This window comes from Lepus europaeus, chromosome 4, assembly GCF_033115175.1.
Source record: "Lepus europaeus isolate LE1 chromosome 4, mLepTim1.pri, whole genome shotgun sequence".
Taxonomy (NCBI): Eukaryota; Metazoa; Chordata; class Mammalia; order Lagomorpha; family Leporidae; genus Lepus; species Lepus europaeus.
The window spans coordinates 18,909,093-18,935,780 of NC_084830.1; the positions used below are offsets into that span (position 1 = coordinate 18,909,093).

The 26,688-nt window shown below is 41.8% G+C and overlaps 1 protein-coding gene across 2 annotated transcripts in view; it reads right to left on the reverse strand.

Moving 5' to 3' along the window:
- FAM91A1 (family with sequence similarity 91 member A1) overlaps positions 1–24,846 on the reverse strand; it is a 49,437-nt gene extending 24,591 nt beyond the window's left edge. Inside the window, exons 1-15 of one of the 2 annotated variants that reach the window (XM_062188020.1) lie at positions 24,567–24,846; positions 20,171–20,255; positions 18,112–18,263; positions 16,504–16,561; positions 15,732–15,799; positions 13,387–13,500; positions 12,063–12,153; positions 11,599–11,661; positions 8,301–8,407; positions 7,745–7,783; positions 7,143–7,255; positions 6,640–6,755; positions 5,767–5,879; positions 5,394–5,480; positions 2,138–2,270 (exon numbers count right to left, since the gene is read on the reverse strand). In XM_062188020.1, coding sequence (XP_062044004.1) covers positions 2,138–2,270; positions 5,394–5,480; positions 5,767–5,879; positions 6,640–6,755; positions 7,143–7,255; positions 7,745–7,783; positions 8,301–8,407; positions 11,599–11,661; positions 12,063–12,153; positions 13,387–13,500; positions 15,732–15,799; positions 16,504–16,561; positions 18,112–18,263; positions 20,171–20,255; positions 24,567–24,638 — 1,411 coding nt within the window. In that variant the 5' untranslated portion in view covers positions 24,639–24,846. The remainder of the gene's footprint in view (positions 1–2,137; positions 2,271–5,393; positions 5,481–5,766; positions 5,880–6,639; positions 6,756–7,142; positions 7,256–7,744; positions 7,784–8,300; positions 8,408–11,598; positions 11,662–12,062; positions 12,154–13,386; positions 13,501–15,731; positions 15,800–16,503; positions 16,562–18,111; positions 18,264–20,170; positions 20,256–24,566) is intronic. The other variant, XM_062188021.1, reaches the window with a different exon arrangement.
- Positions 24,847–26,688: the final 1,842 nt, after the last annotated feature.

Here is a 26,688-nt window from a genome sequence, read left to right on the forward strand (position 1 = left end):
ATGATCTAGTACTTGGTAGCAAAAAATGGCTGCCCACCAACAAATGCTTATCAGTGAGTGCTGCAGACTCTTGGCATTTGGTGATTTAATAATCTTGGACAAAGAGCCTCAGCATGTAAGTCTGTAGTTCTGCCACAGCTGCATAAGTGAGTCAATGGACACTGAGGGAGTCCACAGTCACTCAGCTGAACTACCCAGCCATCTTTGTTCTCACCTAGGCAACAACTCTTGGGAAATGATAGATGATTCCTTCCTTAATTTTGCAAATTGAGCTGAAAAGACAGCCAGATGCTGATGAGAAAATGAAATTAAAATGGACATGACTAAGAAACTGATGGCTCTTGGCTAGAAAAACAATTTTTTTAGGCAAATGAAAGGACAACTGGAATTAAATACAATGATAGTACTGAGAATCCATGAAGTCCCAAGATGCAATGCTATGGCCATCACAGGACTTGAGTCAAATGCTCTTCCAATGATGCCCAAGTCTAGTGGAATCAGAATCATCATTTTTAAAACACATTCCTGGGGACCATTCCACACCTCACGACCCACTGAATCTCTCCCCAGAGTTTCTGGTGCCATCAGTTCACATCAAGTTTCAGAACTCTTGGCTATCACAAAACTGAGAGTAACTACTAGGGCAACAGCCACATGGATGCTGTCAACAGATTAAAATTGCTACTACTTCTTTCTTTAAAAAGAGGTGGGGCGAGCACTTTGGTATAGCAGGTAAAGCTGCTGCCTGCAGTGCCAGCATCTCATGTGGACAACAGTTCAAGTCCAGGCTGCTCCACTTGTGATTCATTCTCTGCTATGGCCTGGGAAAGCAGGGGAAGATGGTCCAAATCCTTGGGCCCTTGCATCTGTGTGGGAGACCCGGAAGAAGCTCCAGACTCCTGGCTACGGATTAGCCCAACTCGGCCATTTAGGGAGTGAACCAGCGGATGAAAGACCTCTCTCTGCCTCTGCCTCTCTGTAACTCTGCCTCTCAAATAAATAAATAAATCTTAAAAAAAAAAAAGAGCTTACCTGTTCACTCTTTTATTTTTTAAAATAGTAAATATTAGAGTATTTGATTAGCAAGTTCCTATTTTTTTTTAAGATTTATTTATTTTATTTGAAAGAGTTACTCAGAGAGAAGAGAGGCAAAGGGGGGGGGGGGGGGAGGTCTTCCATCCAATGGTTAACCCCACAGATGGCCGCAACGGCCAGAGCTGCGCCGATCCGAAGCCAGGAGCCAGGAGCTTCTTCTGGGTCTCCCACATGGATGCAGGGGCCCAAGGACTTGGGCCCTCTTCTACTGCTTTCCCAGGCCATAGCAGAGAGCTGGATTAGAAGAGGAGCAGCTGGGACTAGAACTGGCGCCCATATGGGATGCTGGCGCTTCAGGCCAGGGCTTTAACCCACTGTGCCACAGCGCCAGCCCCCCTATTATTTTCACACAATAGAATTTTTCATTCTTAAAATAATATTAATTTGCAGCTAGCACTGTGACACAGTGGGTAAAGCTGCTGCCTGGGACACTAGCACCTGACATGGGCACTGGTTCATGTCCCAGCTGCTCCACTTCTGATCCAACTCCCTAATGGCCTGGGGAAAGCAGTGGAAGATGACCCAAATGCATGGGCCACTGCTACCCACATGGGAGACCTGGATAAAGCTCTCGGTTCCTGGTTCCAACCTGGCTGAGCCCTGGCCAGTGGGCCACTTGGGGAGTGAACCAGCAGATGGAAAATCTCTCTATCTCCTTCTCTTTAACTCTGACTTTCAAATAAATAAATAAATCTTTTTTAAAAAATTATGTTACCTAAATTTTGGTATTTGTTCACCACTCAGTACTGATACCTGCTCTAAATTCCATCCAACTACTTTTCTAAATTAACATCCAATACTTTTTGTAGGAACTAAACAGTTTTAGACATTACCAATGTTAAAGACTTGTGAGAAGAAAAGAACAATAAAAAACAGTTGAAAAGGAAGAAAATTCACATAACAAGTTTCTAGTTCTAAATTTAATAAGCTATCTACACAAAATGAATGAGACACATGATGATTAAATAAGCAGGCATGATTTGCTTAGTTTCTTAGAAGTTTCCTACGGTCAGGTCTTCAAAACTGAGTATATTAGTCATACCGTAATTGGGTTGGTCTGGCTGTGCAGTTTGCGCAACGAGGTCTTTGTTGTGACGTAGAAACAGTATTGTATTCCTCAGAGTAAGCGCGTGATCAAAATATCTCTGTGCTTCTCCTTCACCAGTGTTCTGAACCTAAACCAAAAGAAAACAGACTTTGTCAGAATACCACACTGACGCCACTCATTCTAACAGATAATCACATAAAGGTAAATAAATTTGCCCAGACAATACTGAAACAAATGTAACCTCAACCTTGGTTTTCAATTTTATACATGTATAAAGATGACAGAAATTATTCCAATAATTTTAGCAACTGAATAAAGCTAAATCATATTATGTAGTTATACATACCATCTATGCCTCAAATAGGGTATTTTTTTTTTATCTTTTTTTTTTTTTTTGACAGCCAGAGTGGATAGTGAGAGAGAGACAGAGAGAAAGGTCTTCCTTTTTGCTGTCGGTTCACCCTCCAATGGCCGCTGCGGCTGGCGCATCATGCTGATCCGAAGCCAGGAGCCAGGTGCTTCTCCTGGTCTCCCATGCAGGTGCAGGGCCCAAGCACTTGGGCCATCCTCCACTGCCTTCCCGGGCCATAGCAGAGAGCTGGCCTGGAAGAGGGGCAACCGGGATAGAATCCGGCGCCCCAACCGGGACTAGAACCCGGTGTGCCGGTGCCGCAAGGCGAAGGATTAGCCTGTTAAGCCACAGCACCGGCCAACCTCAAATAGGGTATTTAAAAATCTCTAAAATCCATTTTCTGCCTCATCCAGAAAAGTTCTCCAGTCTATGGCCACCAATTATATCTTTAATTCCTGTCCCTCTGTACTCAATTTTGTAGTATCTGATTTGAAACAGCTGTTCACCATAGCTTACATTTATTCAACAAGGATATATGGAATGCCTCCTAAATACTATGATCTCTCTGGAGTTTAGGACAGAATAATGGACAAAACATGTAAAACCCTGCTGCACATTTTAGGGCATACTGATAGCACCTGCTTCTAACCCACAAACAACACAGAAAATGAAAGGCTGGGTCTACAGAGGAGAAGTAACTAAATTAATCTTGAATTAAATTAACAAACTCAACCAATTAGGCTCAGTTAAGATCAGGCTACTTAAAAATAGCTAAGAGACCATTTTTAAAACTAAACTTCAGGAGCCGGCGCTGTGGCACAGCATGTTTAACACCCTGGCCTGAGCACCGGCATCCCATATGGATGCCAGTTCAAGTCCCAGCTGCTCCACTTCCACTCCAGCTCTCTGCTATGGCCTGGGAAAGCAGTACAAGATGGCCCAAGTGCTTGGGCTCCTGCACCTATGCGGGAGACCTGGAAGAAGCTCCTGGCTTTGGATCGGTGCAGCTCCAGTCGTTGCGGCCAATTGGAGAGTGAACCAGCGAATGGAAAACCTCTCTCTCTCTCTGCCTCTCCTCTCTCTGTGTTAGCTCTGACTTTCAAATAAAATAAATAAATCTTAAAAAAAAAACTGAATTTCAGAATGAAAAGTTTTCCCAAGAATGACTATGTGGATAAATGAATATAGATATATAAATAAATTAAAAAAAAAAAAAAAAAAGCAGGGGCTGGGGCTGTGGCGAAGCTGGTAAAGCCACTGTCTGCAGTGCCGGCATCCCATATGGACGCCAGTACAAGACCCAGCTGCTCCTCTTCCGATCCAGCTCTCTGTTACGGCCTAGAAAAGCAGTAGAAGATGGCCCAAGTCTTTGGGCCCCTGCACCCTCATGGGAGACCCGGAAGAAGTTCCTGGCTCCTGGCTTCGGGATAGGCCCAGCTCTGGCCATTGTGGCCAATTGGGCAGTGAACTAGCAGATGGAAGACCTGTCTCCCTCTGCCTCTGTTCTCCTTCTCTCTCTGTGTAACTTTTTCAAATAAATAAATAGATCTTAAAAAAAATCAGATGTGATCTTAGAATTTGGTAAGACTAGCTGAGGTAAGAAAGATAAAAACCAGAAAACCAGAAATTAAAATGTGCAGGAACCTTCTAAAAAATGTATTGGTAAAGTAGGATACACAATAAGAAACAGAGTTAACAGGTGATAAAAAAAAAAGGGGGGGGGGGGCACAGAAGGAATAAGTATAAAGTTAAAAGCCAAAGAGACTAATTAATAATAAAGAATATTTCATATATATTTCTGTACAAATAAAAGTTCTATGGAGGGGCTGGCACTGTGGTTTAGAGGGTTAAGCCTCCATCTGCAGTGCCGGCATCCCATATGGGCACTGGTTCAAGTCCTACCTGCTCTACTTCTGATCCAGCTCTCTGCTATAGCCTGGAAAAGCAGTGGCAGATGGCCCAAGTCCTTGGGCCCCTGCATCCTCATGGGAGACCTGAAAGAAGCTTCTCGTTCCTGGCTTCAGATAGGCCCAGCTCTAGCCATTACGGCCATTTGGGGAGTGAACTAGCAGATGGAAGATCTCTCTCTCTCTCTCTCTCTCTCTCTCTGTGCCTCTCTTTAACTGTCTTTTGAATAAATCAATCTTTTTTAAAATAAGTCCTATGGAGTATAGGCAATTAAAAAATGTATGGTCATTCTTCAAGATATAAAAGGAATTACAAATTCTCTCAATAGTACATTTAATATAGAGTTCATCATTAAAGCACAAAGCACAAAAAGCACAAAAATTACTTGTCAGGGAATAGAATAGGCATAAGAACTGCTCATGTGCAAATAACAGCACAGGACAGAAAAATATAACGAGGGAAGGAAAAACACCAATAAAGGGCCATCATGATTTTGAGCTAAAGAAAACTAGGGCTGCACTTATGAGGAAAAAGTTGGTTATGGGCAAAGAAAACTAAAGCATTCAAGATGCTAAAAGGGACAATTAGAGTAAACACAAATATGATTCTCAAAGATACTATCCTAGAATTAAGACGATTGAAACAAAAACCTCAAATAAAACTGCTTAAGGGGTGATCTTAGACAGTCCTATTAAGAAAAATAAAAGGCAGGCTGCTTTTAGAAGAAAAAATCTATTTAAAAAATTACACAGAGATTTCTATACATCATTTCTTTATTATATCAAATTATGTTAAATGTTTGATGAAGCAGACATATTGCTTTTTAAGAAAAAATCAGAAAGTTCATGTATTCATTTATGGTTAAATCTGAATGACTGCCACAGTGTTCATGAGGTACAACACAATCAACAGAACAGCATAAAGATGTTTCACCAAGCAAGCAAAGGTTCCAAATGCCCGTGTTTCCTATAACAGGCCATTTAGTTCTACCTTTTCTAGTTCTATAAGAAAGCTGTCCAGGGACTCATCTGACAGTTTGCCGACTTCGAACATCGTGACTGCATGACTTTTCAAATTCTGCAAAAAAGAAACAAAATATTAAAGCTCTAGATTCTCCCTTTTTATGCTAAGCATATTACATTTTCCATTATAGTTAAACTTAAGGTGAGGGACATAAGGCGCTGATTTTTCCAATCACAAAAGTAACCCTCACCAAAAGTTATTCTATCCCTCTAAGGAATATAAAACATTGTCTATTGTATTTTCTGGAATAAATCTCGCAATTAGAAAAAAGAAAAACATTGAATTATTTTATATCTAATGTTTACTTTAAACTTCATATTTAAGCAAGAATTTGACTTACTGGTGAAAGATTTCCCATCATTAAAAAGGCAGTAAGTGTTGAGTCAAACAGAAATGCAATACGTTTTGTATATCCTGTAGAGAGACTCAAACTGCTTATACTGGCTGTGTCAGCTGAAAAAAAAATCAGTAATTTGCAATCAAGTAAATGAAAATCAACCTTTATCATCTGGAATGAGAAAATATTTCATTTCAACTTTATTTGATAACCAGAAAGCACATAATTAAATACAAGCAATAATATAGTCAGAAGGCATCCTAGTCAGACCTATCTCAAACCATATAGAAATTTTTTTTAATTTAAAAATAACTTTTTTAATTAATTCATTGGAAAACAATAATAAAGACTTAATAACTGCCAGAATAATGAGACTAATTAGTCTAACCCCCTCAGGCAAACCAGGAAGAAATGGAAGAAAGTCCTTCCCCGATTTAACCATGAGCAGCTCCTCGTCCACAAGCCTTCCATACCCTTGGCCTTAGCCCACTATTCTGAATGGTCTTCCTGTGCTGACCAGCTGGTGGGCTTTGATTCATTCCTCACCCCAAGAACAACTTCTCTGTGAAGGCGTCCCCAAACTCTCTAGCCTATAAAGGGCACCTTCCTCTTTGCACCCCACAAGTACCATAACAGCTCCTGCTGTTGTAGTGTTATTGATTACAATCAGTTCTCCCTCCTTAGACTGAATTCTTATGAAGGAAGGTACCACAGTCTTGTCAATTTTATATCCTAAGACTTAGCACCATACCCAATATATGGATGAGTACTTAAACAAATAAAATCTAAAACAAAATTATAAAATAACTGTAAGTGTGTATGTTGAACAGAAGCCATACCTACAGAAAGTCTAAATTAAACTGAGTGACTGCTAACCTGGGTCTTCTTGACTGTTTGTGTCAGTGTCAGTAGCTGATGAAGCCTCTTGGACAGGACTCCTGCTTTCCCCGCCATCCCAGGACAAGAGCATCTTTTGGGGGTCTAACGTGCTCCTATTAATGAACAATACATTCACTTTTGAAAAGTCATATAAATGATCTTAAATAGAAATAACTAGTGAAGTCAGTACTTAAATGATGAACAATCCATCAAAATCCAGTCTCATATGCAAGCTCAAAACCGACATGTTGCCCAAAACCCATGGTAAGTTCAGGGAATTCAAGAACCCTTCAGAATTATACACAAAATATGGTATATGATTCTCTATGGGCACAGAGTTTTTAGTCTTCATCAAATCATAAAAAAGACCCATCACACACATTGTGAAACATGAATATGTAAAGAGTTTAGGTCAACTGCCAGACTGAATAAATGAAATTCTGTATGTAAAATCGTTAAAAACATTTCAAGGAAACTGTCATACTGAATAAATGAGTTACTTTAGTCTGTTTACGGATGGCACATTCTTCCACGATGAATGAAGCTGATCCAAATTTATCACTTGTCCCTTCTTATGTGCAAAGCCCAGTCGACAATACATTGAAACAGCATTCTGAAAGGAATGTTAAGGAAATCAGTATCAAAACAAACTAGCCATCAGAATATGAGAAAAAAAATTACATGTAATATACTAAAAGTGATTCTCAAATATTTTCCACTCATAACTGCATCAAGCACTTTCCAGCAGGCCCGCTCTTCTTGCCTTATGCTCTTCACATGTAGGGGAAAATGCTTCTCACCCACCGGCCCCCCTCCCTCAGCCTCTCCCAGTGAAGCTGGAGCTGTTGCTTTGAGTTCATCACGGACACTGCTCAGGCTGCTCCCTGCTGTCCACAGAAGTGGGAGAGCTCTTTCACCCCGCTGGTGGAACAGATTCAGGGCTGCTTCGCTTGCTCTTTTCTTTCTTTGCAAGCAGCCAACTTACGGCACACACACGCCCTCGCAGACGTCAATGCCCATTCCTCAACAGCTTATCAAGATAAAAACCAAGTTAAATCCATTCAGGATTCACATTACATGTAAGAAGCGTAAAAATGCATACCTTAACCAAGGACAAGTCTATCTCAAGGACATTCGCAAGCTGGAAAACAAAAATTTTAAATTTTTTTAAAAGTTATTTTTATATTCTTAGAATTAACACATTATACTGCTGTAAGAGACAAGTGTAATCATAATCAGCAAAAATTCAAATTATAAGAAATGAAAAAGACGGAATAAATGCAGAACTTTCTTCTTTCCATCTCTCTAAGATGTTGAGAATAGTACAAATTTAGGTAGGAAGCACAGCAATTTAAAATTCCTTACTCTTTTTGTCTCATTTAAAATAAGAAAAGTCCTAGATGGATTAGCTATTACAATTTTTTACAATAAAAAGTCATATAAAAAGTTATTTAAAACTAGAAATTATTACCTTAAAACGTTTCTAACATACAAATGCAAGAACTAACTTAAGAAAAGTAACTTTTAAGTGTACTAATGGTCTATGATGTCGCCATATGGATTTTGAAAATATTTTAACTGTATCATAAAATAATTTACCTACTTTACACAGTCTATAATCCCGAGATTATAGTTTCATAAGATACTGCCACACTTACCTCCGCAACATTAGTATGCTCATCTATTGAAACAAATATCTTATAAAGCAGAGTTTCAAAATAATCACCTTGCACTCGATTCATTACAAAACCTTCAAGAGGAGGAACTGAAATAAAATAGACTTTTGTCAATGCTGATTTTCTAAAATAAGAAAGCATAATTTAAACATCCAATCAGAAAGAAAAACCCATTTCTTAAGGACTGAATACTGCTTTTGGTTTATCTACTCTGTAACAAGTTATCTGAAACTCCCAAAGTTAAGGCCACATACAGCAGTACCCACACAGAGGCCTCTGGAGGGACATACAATCTAAAAGAGTGATTTAATGCACCATGGAACTCCCGTTTCTGAGGCAGAGATGCTAGAGGACACGGACGTGGTAGAAAGACAAGGAAACAGGCTGCTTCAGAATGAAGAGCCCTGAACGGGTTCCTGATGCTTGCCTCCAAGGCAGCAAGGGTGACTGAGCCAAACAGAAAAGCAAAGGACTGCAAGGAAGAGGCGTCACGCTGCATGAAGGCCGGCACGTGGAAAGTACTGGCTCCGCGGCTCTCCCCGGCACACTCACCGCGTCCTGAATTGGGGAACTCCACCTGCAGCGACCAGCAGTCACTAATACAACCTGCTCTTTCGACCTTTCTGCTCTCAGTGGAAGAGGGCCAGACCTGCTCTTCAGCACAGCAGGCAGCACAACCCTCAGTCTCCACCTGAGTCTTCTATTTTCATCAGTTTGGACAAACGTTCTAACCCAATTCACAGACAGCTCTACCCAGCCCACACTTAAAAAACAGAATGCTTCCCTTTGCCATTCTCTTGTGTGTATACTTCCCTGAATATATCCTAGTAAGGAATGGTGCCCAGGCCACAGCAGCATTTGGGTGTCCTTGGGTTCCTTAGACCTAAGACCATTTAATATCACCCAAAACCTAAATTACTCCTAACAACAACTAACAACAACTTCAGTCCAAGCGGTCACTGAAAAGCTACAATGCACACTTGAGGCTGGGTTACTCACTTTACAAATCGAGTCCATGCATTTTCTAATTTGTACCACCTCGCCTCCCAGTCTTCCAGGTAGCTCTCATCACTTTCTAACTTGTACTGCTATCTCCAGATACCTAGGTCCTTTCGAAAGTCAAAGGTTTCCTTTTAGAAATATTTTAGAAATCCTAGATGTGACATCATTAATTTCTGTCCTATACCATCAGCTATAGGAATATAACCAAAAATTTACTGAACACTTATTCAATGCTAGACTACTGCTAGGTACTTTACACATACAATTTCATTTACTCCTTTTAAGCTCAGGAGTTGATACTGTAATACCCCTATTTTAGAAATAAAGAAACCAGGGAGCAGTGCTGTGGCACAGCAGGTTAAGACGCAGCCTACAGTGCTAGTGTTGCATATGGGTGCTGGTTTGAGTCCCAGATGTTTCACTTCTGATCCAGTTTCCTGCTAATGCTCCAGGGAAAACAGTAAAGGATGGCAGTCCCTGGGTCCCTGCACCCACATGGAGACCCAGAAGCTCCTGGCTCCTGGCTTTGGCTTGGCACACCCTTGGCCACTGCAGCCATTTGGGAAGTGAAAGAGTGGATAGAAGATCTCTCTGTCTCTCATTCTCTCTGTATATAACTCAATCTTTTAAAAAGAAAAATCTTTTAAAAAGAAAAAGAAATAAAGAAACCAAAGCACTATATCTAGACAAAAAAGAATAAAGCAACTCTACATCAAGAGATATGAAATAGTCTGCAATAAAAAGAAAGAAAAAAAGAGAAAAAAATGAAATAAACCAACTGTGTAAAAATGAAACCACACAAAAAGGATTTACACATTCATGCCTATGTACACAGAATACTTTTAGAAGGATACGCAAGAAATAGTGCCTCCTAAGACAGAAATTGGGTAGCTAGGGACAGGAATGGGTGGGAGGCTTTTTATCATCTAAGAAAGTAAAATTTTTGTGTCATAATTATTTCTTACTAAAAATATGCTAATAAATATGTGAAAAAATGATCAGTATCACTAGCCATCAAGGAAATACAAATCAAAATTACAAAGAGGTATCACTTTATCCTTTTTAAAAAGACTAATACCAAAAAGGCAGAAACAACAGCTAGCGAGGATATGAAAAAAGGGGAACTCTTAAACACTGTTGGTGGAATGGCAAAACTAGAAGCAGAACTTCCATATGATCCTGCAATCCCACTACCGGGCATATATCCAGAAGACATAAAATCAGTGTATCAAAGAGATGACTGCTTCACCATGCTTACTGCAGCAGTAATTACAACTACAAGGTATGATCACCCAAGGACTCCATCATCAATGAATGGATAAAGAAAATGTGGTATAGATACAGAATGGAATATTATTCTGCCATAAGAAAGAAATGGAATGCCATTACTTGAGGCAAAATGACTTAGACAGAACTGGAGAATTTGTTACGTGAAATAAGTCAGACACATGCCACTTGTTCTCCCTCCTATGTGGAAGCTAAAAAAAAAAAACCTCAACGTGAACACACAGTAGTGATTACTAGAGGCTGGGAGAGGTGGGGTGACAGAGGGAGGCTGGATAATGGGCACCAAGTCAGAGTCAGATGGGAGGATGAAGGTCCCAGTGTCACACACTACAGTAGGGAGACTACAATTCACAATAACCTATCATAAATTTTATGAGCAAATGGAAGAAAAGTGCTCCAAGGCTCTAACCATAAAATAATGTCAAAGGGGGCCAGCATTGTGGAGTAGCAGGTTATGCCTCCACCTGTGGCACCAGCATCCCATATGGGCACCAGTTTAAGTCCTGGCTGCTCCACTTCTGATCCAGCTCCCTGCTAATGGCCTGGGAAAGCAGTGGAAGATGGCCCAAGTCCTTGGGCCCCTGTACCCATGTGAGAGACCCAGAGGAAGCTCTTGGCTCCTGGCTTTAGATTGGCCCCAGCCCCAGCCTTTGCAGTCATTTGGGGAATGAACCAGCGGATGGAAGACCTCTCTCTCTTTCTCTCCCTGCCTCTGCATCTCTGTAACTCTATTTAGTGGAGCATTAAGCCTCTGAGACTAAAAATTTGCAAACTAAAAATGTTATCTCAAATATTAAAAAAAATTTTTGAAATAAAAAGAATGTAAGTAAAACATTGCAATGTGTTACAATGTAATGAAGAAATGTCTCTCTTTGAAAAATCTTAACATGTTAGACCCTACAGTGATTTGTGTCTAATTTATTAGGCGTAAGTACAGTTCAGGATCCAGAAGCCACTCAACAAACAATGAAAAACATTAGCACAGACTTACCTGCTATGCAACTGTCATCAGATATTGGTACATCCAGGTAAATAAATCCTTTGTTATATAAACCTACATAAGCAAAAAAGTACTTTGTTTTAGATATAACGCTACACAATACTAGTATTTTTTAAACTAATTGCTGGCTTTCTGTAAAGATTCTTATAACTGAATGCTATGTAAAGAAGACAAAAGTAAAGCAGAAGAGAAAAAACTATAGTATAGTTTTTAAAATCTCAGTTTCCTATATATGCTCAGAACTACAAAACTTTTCTTACCATTCATTTATATAAATTTCTAGTGTGTGTGATAAATTAGTCACACCAAAAACCAACAAAGGTCTCATTTTAAACAATAACATGCCTTTGGAAAGAGTACTGTTTGTACCTCATTAATAAGTAATTGCTGTTAATTATCGATGGTTTAAACAAGTTTTTTATGTTGACAAAAGACCATTTCTACTAACCACTTACTATGTACTACATTGTAATCTAGTGATCCAGAGAGTTGAGGGCCTGAATCGATGATCTTATCAATAGCGCATTTCTCAGGCAAAGTGCATATCTAAGAAAAGCAAAATATTTTCAATTAAGTTCTGTCCAAGTTAACTAATTCATAAGTCTCCTGAAATCTATTTATGTTGAAACCAATGATTACATATCATTAGTTAATGAACTACATTTGTTTTTTACTTATCACTCTGAAATTCAAACAAAATACTACGCACATAACCATCAACTAAGGTGCCAATATATGCTACCAACAGAGCTTAGAGATTAAAGTCACTACAAGTACCAAAATGTAGTGGTAACAAGTGCTACTAAGAAATACCAGTATTTACTCCTTGCTGAACTGGGATCAGACCCATTTGTTGATTCTGACTTCTCAATCAGAAGTTCACCCAAAGTCCACGTGACTAAATCAGTGACAGGAAGATTCACTAGCTCATGAAAGTCTAACAGCTTGTTAGGAAATATATATTTATGCTGAAGCAAAATTTCTAAGCCTTCCACACACTGGATTTAATATTCCCTCTAGAGAAAAATTAAATGCAGACTAAAAATAGGCCACACACCCACTCACAGTCCTTTAACTACACAAACACATGAAGTGGTCTCTAGGCTCCTTCATCACTCCAACCCTTCCAAAATGTATGAAGTTCACAGCAAATGTCTGACCACTGTGGGTATCATTTTCCTTGATCTTGTAACTATGACCCATCAAAGCACCTGTTCCATCAGCCTCATGGTTCAGCACAGAGAGTAAGAGTACAGGTTCCACAGCAAACTGCTTGGCTGGAAATTCTGGACCTGTACAACCATGACATCTTGACCAATTACATAATCACCCTGTGCTCCCTTTGCTCATCTGTGAAATGGAAGTACAAATAATACACACGTCTAGAGATATTTTGACAATTAATGAAACAACATAAAAAGCACTTGCAGTGGTGCCTGGGACATCTAGCATTTAGCAGGTGTTCAAAAGTGTCAGCTAAAACTGTTGTTGGTAAATGCGGCATCAAATGTCACTTTCCATGAAATATCTATCTAACACCAGCAGATAACTGTACCTGAACCAAGCCAAGTCTCTCTCATGACTAAAGAGTATCTTGGAATCTCAATGATATTCTGGCCTACCAAGATCATTTTAAATTTTGAATTTATTTTCTACAGGAAAACCAAATAAGGTCACTTTTCAAAAAAAAAAAAAAAAAAAAATTACACAACTGTAATTGAAAACCACACAATAAGCTTAAGAAATTAAAATTCCATGTTTGACTTTTGTGGTCTCTACCTTGATGTCATCTTCAGTGATATATCCAGCCTGGACCACCCACCACGCCTCTATGGCAATCTCCACTGGCTTAATTGGTAGAAGATCACGGGCTGTTTTCCTTCTGAAAAATTTCTGCAAAGAACAAGCATTTGAGAATTTACAGTCAGTCTCAAATTACCACTTTCTTCTATCAATCATGCATGACTGCTTCTAACAAGCTAAATAAATATCTTCCTTTTTTTAAAAAAAAAGATTTATTTATTTTATTTGAAAGGCAGAGCTACAGAGAGGCAAAGAGAGAGGTCTTCCATCTGCCGGTTCACTCCCCAGATGGCTGCAATGATCCAAGGCCAGGAGCCAGGAGCTTCTTCCAGGCCTCCCATGTGGGTGCAGGAGCCCAAGGACTTGGGCCATCTTCCACTGATTTCCCAGGCCATAGCAGAGAGCTGGATCGGAAGTGGAGCAGCCGAGACTCAAGCCAGCACCCGTATGGGATCCTGGTGCTGCAGGCAGAGGCTTTACCCACTACACCACAGCGCAGACCCCAATAAACATCTTCTTAAACTCTCATGTTCTACATATACACAGTAAAGAAAACCATTCCTAAATTGTTTTAAAATTCTAATTGTTAAATCTGGGTCTAAATCCAGAAACTTAAATGAAACTCAAGAGGTGAAAAACGCATTTGAAATGTGTACAGATTTCAACCATCTTAGTTAATCCTGGGAGTAAGATCAGCAATAGCAACTAACAAAATTAATTTTTAAAAGATTTATTTATTTGGCCGGCGCCGTGGCTCAACAGGCTAATCCTCCGCCTTGCGGCGCCGGCACACCAGGTTCTAGTCCCGGTTGGGGCACCGATCCTGTCCCGGTTGCCCCTCTTCCAGGCCAGCTCTCTGCTGTGGCTAGGGAGTGCAGTGGAGGATGGCCCAAGTCCTTGGGCCCTGCACCCGCAAGGGAGACCAGGAGAAGCAACTGGCTCCTGCCATCGGAACAGCGCGGTGTGCCGGCCGCAGCGCGCTACCGCGGCGGCCATTGGAGGGTGAACCAACGGCAAAAGGAAGACCTTTCTCTCTGTCTCTCTCTCTCACTGTCCACTCTGCCTGTCAAAAAAAAAAAAAAAAAAAGATTTATTTATTTAATTTGAAAGAGTTACAGAGATGGAAAGGTAGAGGCAATGAGAGAGAGAGTGTGTGATATCTTCCATTCACCAGTTCACTCCCCAGATTTGTATAATGGCCAAGGCCGGGCCAGGTTGAGGCCAGGAGCTTCAGCGGTGTTTCCCATGTGGGTGCAGGGGCTCAAGGACTAGAGCCATCCTCCACTGCTTTCCCAGGCGCATTAGCAGGAAGCCCATTGGAAGTGGAGCACTCAGGACTCAAACCTGAACCCATGTGGGATGCTGGCACTGCAGGCAATGGCTTTACCCACTGCACCACAGTACCAGACCCCAAAATTAATTTTTAAAAATAAATATATTAGAGGCAGCTCTGTGGCATAGTGGGTTAAGCCTCCACCTATGGCACCAGCATCCCATATGCGTGCTAGTTAAAAAGTCCTGGGTGCTCCTCTCCCATTCCAGCTCCCTGCTAATGCACCTGGGAAAGCAACGGAGGATGGCCCAAGTAGTTGGGCCCCTGCACCTATGTGGGAGACATGCAAGAAGTTCCTGGCTCCTGGTTTCAGCCTGGTCCAGCCCCAGCCATTGCAGCCATTTGGGGAGTGAATCAGCGAATGGAAGATCTCTCTCTCGCTCTCTCTCTCCCTCTTTCTCTGTGTAATCTTGACTTTCAAAATAAACAAACAAATCTTTAAATAAACAAATAATTTCGGGCTAGGCATTTGGCCCAGCAGCTAAGATACTGCTTGGGCTGCCCACATCCCAAGTTGGAGTGCCTAGTTTTGCAACCTGGCCATGCCTCCAATTCTACCTTCCTGCCAATGTGTACCTTGGGAGGACAACAAGTGATGACACAAGTACTTGGGTCCTTGCCAACCCACATGAGCTATCCAGAACAAGTTCTGGCTCCTGGCTTTGACCCAATCTACCCCCAGCAGTTGCAAACATATGGGAAGTAAACCAGCAAATGGAAGCTCACTCGCTCTGCCTGTCTCTCTGCCTTTCAAAAAAATGAAAATAAATAAAAATCTAAAAAATATTTTATGCCCTAAACATTTTTAACTAAATAGTCACTCCATAACCTAGAAGATACTGAGAGTTGCTTTTGTATTGTTTCTGTGTTAGCAAATTTTATTTGGCCAAAGAAGTTGTAAGTCATTATTTCTACCACTTAGAAAACTACTCAACCTGCATGGTAAGGAGGCCACAAAATGAGAAAGAAAGGGAAATGACTAACTCACTTTCGATGATCTGCACTGATTCATAAGATCGATGTACTGGTTTCTTCCTATGCCAAGAAGCCTTAGACCTGAAACAAAAGAGTCTTTCTTTTAAAAACATTTAATATATCTTGAAATGTCAGTATATTCACAAATGAGTTTAAGGAAAAAAAAAAATGAGCTTCTGTTCATTTTTAAATTACTGATCAACAAAGCAACATAGTTCATCAAAATTAAATCAAAATGAATTCTTAAATTCTAAAAGAAAACTAAACTTTGAAAAGATGAACTAAAACCAAGACTTTTGATAACGCAATATGAGAATATTTTTAAAAAGCAGAAGTCCACCCAATTTCAAGAAGTCAAAGCCCTCAGCAAAAACTTCTTACACAACAGAACTCTGTCACATTTCCAATGTACATTTTACTAAAATAACCATAAAAAATCAGCAAAGTACATCACTAAGAGCCACGTTTACACCACAAAAATATGCTGCGCAAGTTCTCTTTCCTCACTTGGCAGCCCAAGTAACAGATGAACTTCACTCTCTGGAAATACACCGATTAGTCCCATTCTTCTGATTCTACCACTGCACAACATTCCTCTCTTAAACATTAGGCTGCCTCCTATGCTTGACTTGTATCACCTGATAAAATCCCACGAACAGTGCTTTCTGCTCTCATTTTTCACATACTTCAGGTTAAAAACACACATCACAGTACTGACGGACAACAGCAGGCACATGTAGAGATGCAACTTAAATATTACCTTCTTCAGCATATTAAATACTTACAGTCAGCAGCAGTAAAATTGGGCAATGAATCGTAACTTTTCTCACTGTTCATAATGTCCTTTTAAAAAGGAGAAATTTACAGTTCAAAATGCAAGTTTTCTTAGATAAAAACAGGTATATAAATATACATTACTACAGCCAAACAGAATAGCAATAGTCATTACAGCAAGCAGTGCATGAGATCATGGTTTGGCAACCTAAAGCACACATGCCACACTGTGACGCTTACCACATGGTCCTAATCTAGAAACTGAAGGGCAGACTTTCAGTCTGGGTTTCGCACAACACCCTTTATGAATCCCAGACCGTTGCTCTGTGAGCTCTGCCCTGTGGAAACTATGGAAGCAGTGCCCATACTACAGCGGAAGGTTCCAGCTTCTCTACACTTCATACCCAGCTTGGATTCCTACCCTGAGAAAAAGCCAATAATGCATCACAGCTCCATCAATGTGCATCCAAAACATGCACTGCCAACAGAGACTCTAAGACCCAGTGAGTAGCAAAGGTAAACTCAGTAATTCTGCAATGCCCATCTGATTCTCCACAGATAAGATCCACATTCAATCCAGCAGCCACACTCAACAGCACATGTACAGAACACCAGAGAGCAGCAAGCACACAGATGTAGCTGAAATGAAAGCTGGTAAACAGGACAAAAACGCCATCGATTTCCATCCCCTTAACTTTGTGAACCACATTAAATAAATAGCAACAATAACTATTCTACCTACTGATTAGCAGTCACCTTCATTACGCAACCCAGACTTTTGTTATGCTATCAAGCTGTCAGGCCTCAATCTTTGCAAGAGCATTTCCTCCAGAAAAGGGACCCAGCAATCATGGGACTGTGGAAGTGCCCATGGAGAGGGGCTGTGAGGACATAAGCTAAGGAAGTTCACAGCAAAAGAAGCCCTATCAGAGGGTGCTAACTTCCCTGTGATTCCTTAGTCCTAGGCTTCCCTCTGCTCTCCAAATAACTAAGGAGCCCCAAAGAGTAACTCTCAAACATAATTAAGTAGCAAATGAACACCTGACAAATCTTGACATAAAGCTCACTTAAAAACAGTATACAACTAGGATTACAGTTATTCAACACAAGCCTATAAACACTCCCTTTGGAAAAAGACTAACAAGTACAGAAAGAGATCAACAGCCAGGACTACTGACACATCTCTCCTTTCAGACATGTGTATTATACAACATCAGGTCCATGTCATCATTTCTTTTTTACACATTAAGTTTCCCTGTTTAATGTTCAGTTCTGTCACCCACATTTTCAACCTTAATCAGAGAGTAAAAGCAGTCATTTTACATAGACTCTGCTAACGTAAGTGACTAATTCATGTTGCTAAAGTACAAAGGAGCAACAACCTTCAAGAATACAGACGAGGAATACCTAACTTTCCAATCTGAAAACATCAATAATAACAACCAGTTGTATAAGTGTGGCTCAAACACTTAACTTGTACCCAATATTCTTTCTTACACTGTAACCTCAGAAACAGTATCTGCTGTAGCTGACAGCTGAAGTGCTAGGCACCATCTGCAAAGTTCCCCAGACCTGTAGTCCCACTCCATTCCCAGTGGTTCATGCACACGTACACTTACCTCCATAATCCCAGTATAATAAGAAAATGGGGTTATCCTCAGGCCCTTCACCATAATGTCCGACAAGTGGTAGGGGTACAGCATGAGATGCTCTCGACTGTACCTAAGCAACTCCTCATAATATTTGCGCTCATCTTTCTTGACATGTTTAACTGAGAGAAAGAGGGAAATTTTCAGGTTTTTCTCGGGTTACTTACAGCTACATAATAACTACAGTTGCAATAATAAAGACCTTATACCAATATTAATTCAAATGAAAAGCACATAATTAGAAAAGAGCAAATAAAATATTCTGCGTTGGAACAAAGACACAACTATAAGCCCCCTAGAAAACAGGTTTCAATTTTTTTTCAGTATAAGTAAAATGTATAATAGGAGAGAGAAATTTCTTTTTTTTTCTTTTTTTTTTTTTTTTTTTTTTGACAGGCAGAGTGGACAGTGAGAGAGAGAGAGACAGAGAGAAAGGTCTTCCTTTTTGCTGTCGGTTCACCCTCCAATGGCCGCTGAGGCCGGCACATCTCGCTGATCCGAAGCCAGGAGCCAGGTGCTTCTCCTGGTCTCCCATGGGGTGCAGGGCCCAAGCACTTGGGCCATCCTCCACTGCCTTCCCGGGCCATAGCAGAGAGCTGGCCTGGAAGAGGGGCAACCAGGATAGAATCCAGCGTCCCAACCGGGACTAGAACCCCGTGTGCCGGCGCCGCAAGGCGGAGGATTAGCCTGTTAAGCCACGGCGCCGGCTGAGAAATTTCTTTACTATATTACAAGACAAACTGAACCACTAGTTTCTAATGAAATCATACCTGTTTTTAAAAATTATTTGCTGGCCGGCGCCGTGGCTCACTAGGCTAATCCTCCGCCTTGCAGTGCCGGCACACCGGGTTCTAGTCTGGTCGGGGCACCGGATTCTGTCCCGGTTGCCCCTCTTCCAGGCCAGCTCTCTGCTGTGGCCAGGGAGTGCAGTGGAGGATGGCCCAAGTGCTTGGGCCCTGCACCCCATGGGAGACCAGGAGAAGCAACTGGCTCCTGCCATCGGATCAGCGCGGTGCGCTGGCCGCAGCGCGCCAGCCGCGGCGGCCATTGGAGGGTGAACCAACGGCAAAAGGAAGACCTTTCTCTCTGTCTCTCTCTCTCACTGTCCACTCTGCCTGTCCAAAAAAAAAAAAAAAAAAAATTATTTGCTGCCTTTTTTGTTTTTTCAATGTTAAAAGTCCTCTTCCACAGAAAGCGTTTATATAGAAAAGTTACATCTGAAACATTAAGTTTAAAACAATAGAGGGAAAAGACTAGCTGGCAATAGAATAGACTAACCAAAAAGCAAAAATTTTTAACAGCAAAAAATGTAACCAAGTACATTTAAAATTTATTTTGCTCCAATTATAATGAAAAGAATTTTTCGTTAAAGCTGTATTATCTGGAGGCTGGAGCTGTAGCACAGTAGGTTAAAGCCCAACCTGCAGCGCTGGCATCCCTTATGTGCGCTGGTTCAAGTTCTGGCTGCACCACTTCTGATCCAGCTCCCTGCTAATGCACCTGGGAAAGCAGCAGAATATGGCCCAAATCCTTGGGCCCCTCCACCCATGTAGGAGGCTCAGAAGAAGCTCCTGGCTCCTAGCTTTAGATTGGCTTAGTTCTAGCCATTGGAGCCATTTGAGGAGTGAAGCAGTGGATGAAACCCTCCCCCACCAACCAACCATCTCTCTGTCTACCTCTCTCTGTAACTCTTTCAAACAAAGAAAATAAGTCTTTAAAAAAAATTGGACTATTTGGAAAACTCATGGCGATAACTCAGAATTGAAAATTATTAAGAATCAATGTACTTTCTCCTTTCTGGCATGTTTTCTCAGCTTAGACAGAAAGAGAATACTTGAATTAAACAGTGTTCTAAAAAATAATTTTCATCCAAATTAAAAGACAAAATCTACTTGCTGTAGGTATAGTGGGTTAGTAGGGTTTCTTAAAGTCTGTACATGGAATAAGTTTAGCACTATGAAATATGTATAAAGAGAGGAGAGAGTTGTGACACTCCTCTGTGCTCCAATGTAAGAATGCCTCTACTTACCTAAGTTATTTCTGTACCGTAACTGATTGCGGATACTGTACAGTACAACCTGCTTTTCATATTCTCTCTGTGAATTTCCAAGACTCTAAAAGAATTTTAAAAAATATTTTAAATAGCTTCCAAGCTGAACAACAGTACTTTTTTTCCACAATAAAAATTCAAAACTATGGTGCTTAACTTTATCCTGGCATTTCTAATTTCCAGAACTGAATAAATATTATATTCTTAAACTTGATTACTCTATATTAACTTTCCTGATATAGTAATAGAGCAACAGCTCAAAGTATTTATTTCTAAACAACAATCCTTTCCAAAAGGATTTACTGAAATTATTCAGAGTCCTTAATATTAAATAAAAGATCAATATGAGAGTATAACTTCACTTAAATTAACAAAGAACTAAGTTATTTATACAGATTTCCTTCCTAACCACTGTCAATTTGTATATGTTAAATGGATGGATGGATGGCTTCTCCTGCACTTACATGTATTTAAATTTAAGAATGGCAACTAAAGATACACAGACCACTGTTGATAAATTATTTGTAGCTGAGGATTATGTTCTTAAAAACACCAACTCCTTATGGTCTCATTAGAAAACATTTAGACAATTTTAGAATTCTCACATATTTTAATAAGCAAAAAATTCTAGCTACATATTTACTGTTTTTATTTTAAGTTCAAACTTGGAATGCTCATGAATGCAAATAATAAATTTGCCCGATAACAGTCAACACTGTGAGGTGGTTTTCAAAAGATTGATGGGAAATGAGCATTATCTTTTAATTCTATTTTCCATGAACTTTTTGAAGTACTCTCTTATATGCAATATATGACCAAAAGCTTAATTTAATACATGACTTCTATCTTCCTTCTAATTACTAGGTAACTAGGTATACTTAACACACCATAAAGTGAAATTAGACACCTTAGGAAAGTAATGACAGGAAGATCAGAGGATTCAGTTCCTTTATTTCTTAGTTGCAGGTTACTGAAAGCCAAAGTAAACGCCAATACATGTATCTTTCACATAAGGCAATCTTCACAAGACAGATGAAACCCACACCTAAATAACTGGTCCACAACTGGACAAACTAAGTGGATTATAGTCCAAGAAACATGCAACATGGGAAAATCAACTATCTTTCTTGCTACATCTAAACTAGGTTATCCCAGGTTAAACCAAACCTCACAGTACTACCAGAACGCATGTACATGTACGACTTTCATCTGTTTTAACTTTACAAGTGGTTAGAAGTAGCGTTCACTGTAGAGAAACTACCATACTCTAGGTAGCACCAACACCCAGGGTCAGTACTGAAGAGACTGAGGGAATTCAAAACAGTAGGTTTTTATAAAACTTGTAAAAGTTTCCTGTAGCTCTATTGCCAAACAAAAGTCTCTTTCTCAGGGACACAAAACACACACACACAAACACACACACACACAGACGAACAAACTTACAATTTTGCTATAATCTGAGTCTGCCAAATGTAACATTTTGTTCTGTTTCAAAGTAAAGTCTTTTAATTTAGCCTAACTTAACCATTTTCTCCCTTTCAAACTCTGTTCCCAGTACTCCAGAATGAAAAGTATAAAATCAAATCAGTCACACAAAATGTAAAGGTCCATTATCTGTAGTCCTCATTAGAGAATGCAACACCTCTTAGACATTTGGCACTAGGCATGAAGTAATGACTAGCCCTGATCAATCAACATATGTGTGCACACACAAACACCTAAAAACCACATGAGAAATTGATCTTAGCCTCACTAGACAAGTACTTAAAATAAAATGGTTTTGTTCAAAGACTCTTTGGCTCACCTCCCACGCCCAATCCAAATCTCCTGTCATTCATTAAAAATACTGTTGCCACACAGAAGGTAACTTTTTAAAAGATTCCTTTAAACTAAAACAATGTTGGCCTTGCAGAAATGGAAAGTACTGCACTGAGGCGGTGGGACAAGTGCAGTTGGGCTGCATAAGAGGAACTGTGACATAGGATAAGGTGACACAGCAGTAAGGTTCTAACTATCTAAAGCATCCATCATGTAGAAAATGATTCTAAAAGCACAAGCCTCTGCTCCTACAAACACTAATCCCAATGTGTCATCCTAACATGTACTCCTATCCCCCCAAAACACTTCTTGTTTAAACTGACCCTTCTTGGATTTTGCAGAACTTCCTCTTAAGAGTCTCCTTAAAATGAAAGGAGCATGAATCATTTTGAACAATGAATACAAGATATTGATAGACTATCCTGAAAACAACGGCCAACCTCAACTTTAGTTGTCAGCCTAGCATGATTCATTTAACAGGAAAAAAATTTTTTTCATCTTTCCATGTTTGAAAAATTGGCTCAAAACACATTTTTATTTAAAAAATCTGAATCTCCTTCACCCCAGCATTCAGATCTGGGAAATATGAATCATTTCCTAATTAAACCCATCAAAACTTAGTGAAAACGATACCAAGGCATCTTTAATGCCAAAAGACAAATTTTTCCATATAAAGAATATTCCCCCTCACTTTTAAACTGAGCTTTAGCTGCCCAGAAAAAAAATTTACACTGATCCATCATGTATTCACTCCACAAATATTTACTGAAAGCCAACTATGTAACAGGTGTTCAGAGTACAAATCATGAACCCAGAAAAGGCACCTTAGTGGAGTATGTTCTACGATGGGTGAGGGACATTGTCATGGCAATGTATATAGGAAGACAAGAAACCGCCCAGAAGTGAATTACCAGAGATTCAAGAAGAAACCATAAGCAATAGAAAAGAGACAAGAGACGGGAGTGACAAGGTTGGATTTGCATTTTAGTGTAGTGTAAAGAATTGGATGGGATGGTCCTATTCCTAAATCGAGAGATGATGTAGTAATCTAACATGGAGCTTAATTTAGGGAAACAGTGGTAAAGCTAGACAAATCTATGTAAGTAACTCTTAACACATTTTTTTTTTCAACAGCTACAAATGGCCAGTCTTATCCTAAATTAAATGACATTGAAGTCAATTACTCATGTTGGGCATACTCTAGTCTCTCATCTTTCTTCCATTATGCTATGTACGCTTTTATTTAAAATAGAATATGGAAAAGGTAAAATACACGGATTGTTGGCTCTTCCAGTAGTCTTCAAATATGCAACAAAATCTTAAACAACAAGGGTCCACCAAAGCCCTCCCTCAAGCTGAAAGAAAAGCTTACAGATTTGTCCATTTCAAAATAAACACCTCATGGGCAGCCACTGACAACCCAAGAACCACAAGCTCCTTCAAGCTATCTTTCCATCCTTGGCTTTGGGTTATCTTAGAAAGCATTCTTCGATGCCAAATGATACTTCACCAAATTCTTACACTAATTCCTTAGTAGAGTTCAGTTCCCAACGTGGGAAGGAGGAGGGAAAGTTTGTGGGGAAAGTGAATTATAGTAATCCTTATGCCCTCACCACCCAAATTCAACTACTCGGCACCAGTAAGACCACACAATTTCATTCTCTCCCTGGCAGAGTAGGAAGAACCGAGAACCCATAGTTACACAGGATTGAACATCACCTGTCATGGTATGTTCTTCCTCATCCATTGTTCACTGTCTCTCTTGGCTAAAACCCAAGCTCCAGGAACGCAGAGTCTCTGTCTTGTTGATTCTTTATTAGTGCAATTTACCTGAGCAGAACCAAGGCAAAGCACCCAGCAGATCCTCAAAACTACATCCGTTAAACAGCTGAGTGTGACCGACGATCGGCATCTTAAACTCTCAAAAACTTCACGCCACTCTGGTCTAGAGGATAAAACCCGACCTAAGCACAGCCCCTTCCGAATCTGGCCCTATCTCTCCAGCTCAGCGGCTACCACCCCCACGCCATGGCCAGACTTCAACTCCAATCACAACCCAGGGGCAGGGCAGTCGCTAGCTACTCTCCACCCTATTCCCTCTCCCTCTTCTAACTCGTGGGTCCTCCGAGGCCCCGTCTACAGGCCGCCCGCCCGCAGCCTCCCGATTCTCCCTGGACACGCCGATGCCCCGCCTGGCGCTCCGCGGACGCCACGGCGGAGGTGCGCGGGAGCTGCGCATCTCACCTGTTCTGCATCCCTCTCCCACCATCCTCAAGTCCTGGAGGTCAAGGGCTGTGGCCGACCCGAGGCTGCGGGCAGAGGCGCCGGGCGAGCGCTGCGGACACCAATTCCTTTCCCTCGGCCCCCATGACTCCACAGCAGCCCCCATCCCTCGCCCCCGGGTCGGCTTCCCCGCGACCCCGAGATGGACAGGGCGGGGGTCAGCCCAGAGGAGCGCTCCCTCCCACTGCACCCTGGGGCCCGCGGGCGAGGCCGGCAGGTGACGGCGGGGCGGGGCCGAGCCGGCCGGGGACCCAGCCGCAGGTCGCGGCCGTACCTGCCTCACGTTGGCCGGCAGTTTGCTCCAGGGGTAGTTGTGGCGAATGTGGAACTCCACGTCTATGTTCATGATGCCAGCAGCCGCGGCCGCGACCGCAGCTGTAACGCCGCCTCCCGCCTGCCCGCCCTCCGCGCGTCAGGGGAGGCCGCGGGAGGCCCCGCGCCTCACACCGCGGAAGGCGCGGACCGCCCCATGGCCAGGGCTCCCGACAGCGCAGCGCGGCCCTGACCGCAGGGCGAACGAGCGGCGGCAAGATGTGGCTCGGGAGCCTCGCTGGCTCCAAGTTTCTTCCTAGTTTCGGCCGGCCGGAAATGGCTTCTGGGCCTGCGTCACTTCCTGCCGCGGGTGCGCGGCCGGAGAGGCGGGGCGCCGGACTGGCCTCCCGCCCCGCCCACTACCCTCTGGTGGGCGGGACTTCTGGTGGCACCGCCCCCTCCCCGAGGGCGTAGTCCGCCTACAGGGTCTGGATGAATTAAGGTGGCCGCTGGGCTCTGCCCGGCGGTTGTAGGGTGACCCGGTTCCCCCTAGAATGTGAACCCGGTGGCCCAAGACCAGGGGGTTTAGAGCGCTGGGGTCGGCTGCCTCAGAGGAGCCACTGGGAAAGGCGCCATAGTTGGACTCCCATAGAGGAAGAGCCGGGAGCCCACCAGGGCTCTCTGAACTTTAGGCGGGGGGCAGAGGTGGAGCAGAGCTATTGAGCCTTCCTCATTGCCCAGTGGGTGCTTGCACCTTGTGGAAGAGGAGGTTGGGGGCTACCTCGAGGATCCCAACTTCTTAACCTGTAGGGATTCAGGGAGCTGACATTTTAAACAGCTGGGGCTGCCGAACCCAGGTGGCCCAAGGGGTCTCTAGGGAAGAGAGACAGCACCTTGGCAACCTTGGGCATGCACCCTCCCCTGGGTTCTGCTTGCTGCTGCTCCACACCACGCCTCCAGGGTCGCTCTTACAGGCCGGAATCCAGGGTGTCCTAATGTCGGCGCCAGTGAGAGAGTCTTCGGGGACAATTTCTCCCCGAATTTGTCACACTGCCTAGGCAAGCCCATGACTGTTATTACTGGCAGCAACCAGAGACACAGTGTGTTTGCAACTATTTTTCAGTCTTAAAGAATGGTTTTAAAGAATGTTTTATTGTACACCGACAGCTATTCTCAGAACTTTTTATAAGATGCCTTGTCAGCACCTCGCGACAGCTGGCAGGCAGAAACCCCATTATTACAAGGAATTGAAGCAACCATGGTACACGCTGCATGGGTATATTGGTCTCATGTCATCCAATGACACATGCTTTGAGACCTGGAACGGGAGGCAGTATAGTTCAGTAAATGAGAGTTTGCTCTGCTATTCAATGGGGATAGTAAACAGTGAGGCACTTTCTTTAAAAAAAAAAAATATTTATTTATTTGAAAGAGTTACACACAGAGAGAAGGAGAGGCAGAGAGAAACAGAGAGAGAGAGAGAGAGAGAGAGAGAGAGGTCTTCCATCCACTGGTTCATTCCCCAATTGGCCACAGCAGAGCTAGGCCATATCAACTCTTGTGTAAGTTTTGATGTGCCCATGTTATACTCAATATTTGTTGACAAAAACGATGAGTTTAGCAGATACGCTCTTGCTTAACTGCTAAAACTAGCTAAAGGTAAACATATTCCCTTTAAATCAATAAGGAACAGACTTTTGAAGATGTGATCATAGTGACTACAAAAGATTCTAACTCAATATGTGGCTGAGAAAAACAGAAATTTGAAGGTGTAAACAGTAATGGGTCGAAGCTACACGATGGGAAGAATCCAAATGAGAAGCCCTTCAGAGTAGGGAGTGGAGTCAGAGTTGGTCTGTGAGCTGCAGGGTGCTAATTAAAGTATGGATCTGCCTCATTTTCCCCCAAAGTGACAAATCTTTGAGCAGCTGGCAACAAAGCAGCTCGGGTAGTTTCTAGGTTAGCCCAATCCTCCCTTTGCTGGGGAGCTCAGGAATAGAATTCCTATCCAGGTGCCAAAAAGTCAAAAACAATTGCGTGTTGGGCTCCATATGTAGCACTCATTACATCATCCCATCTGCTGGTTCACTCCCCAGATGCCTGCAACAGCTAGGACTGGGCCAGGGCCAAAGGCAGGAGCAGGG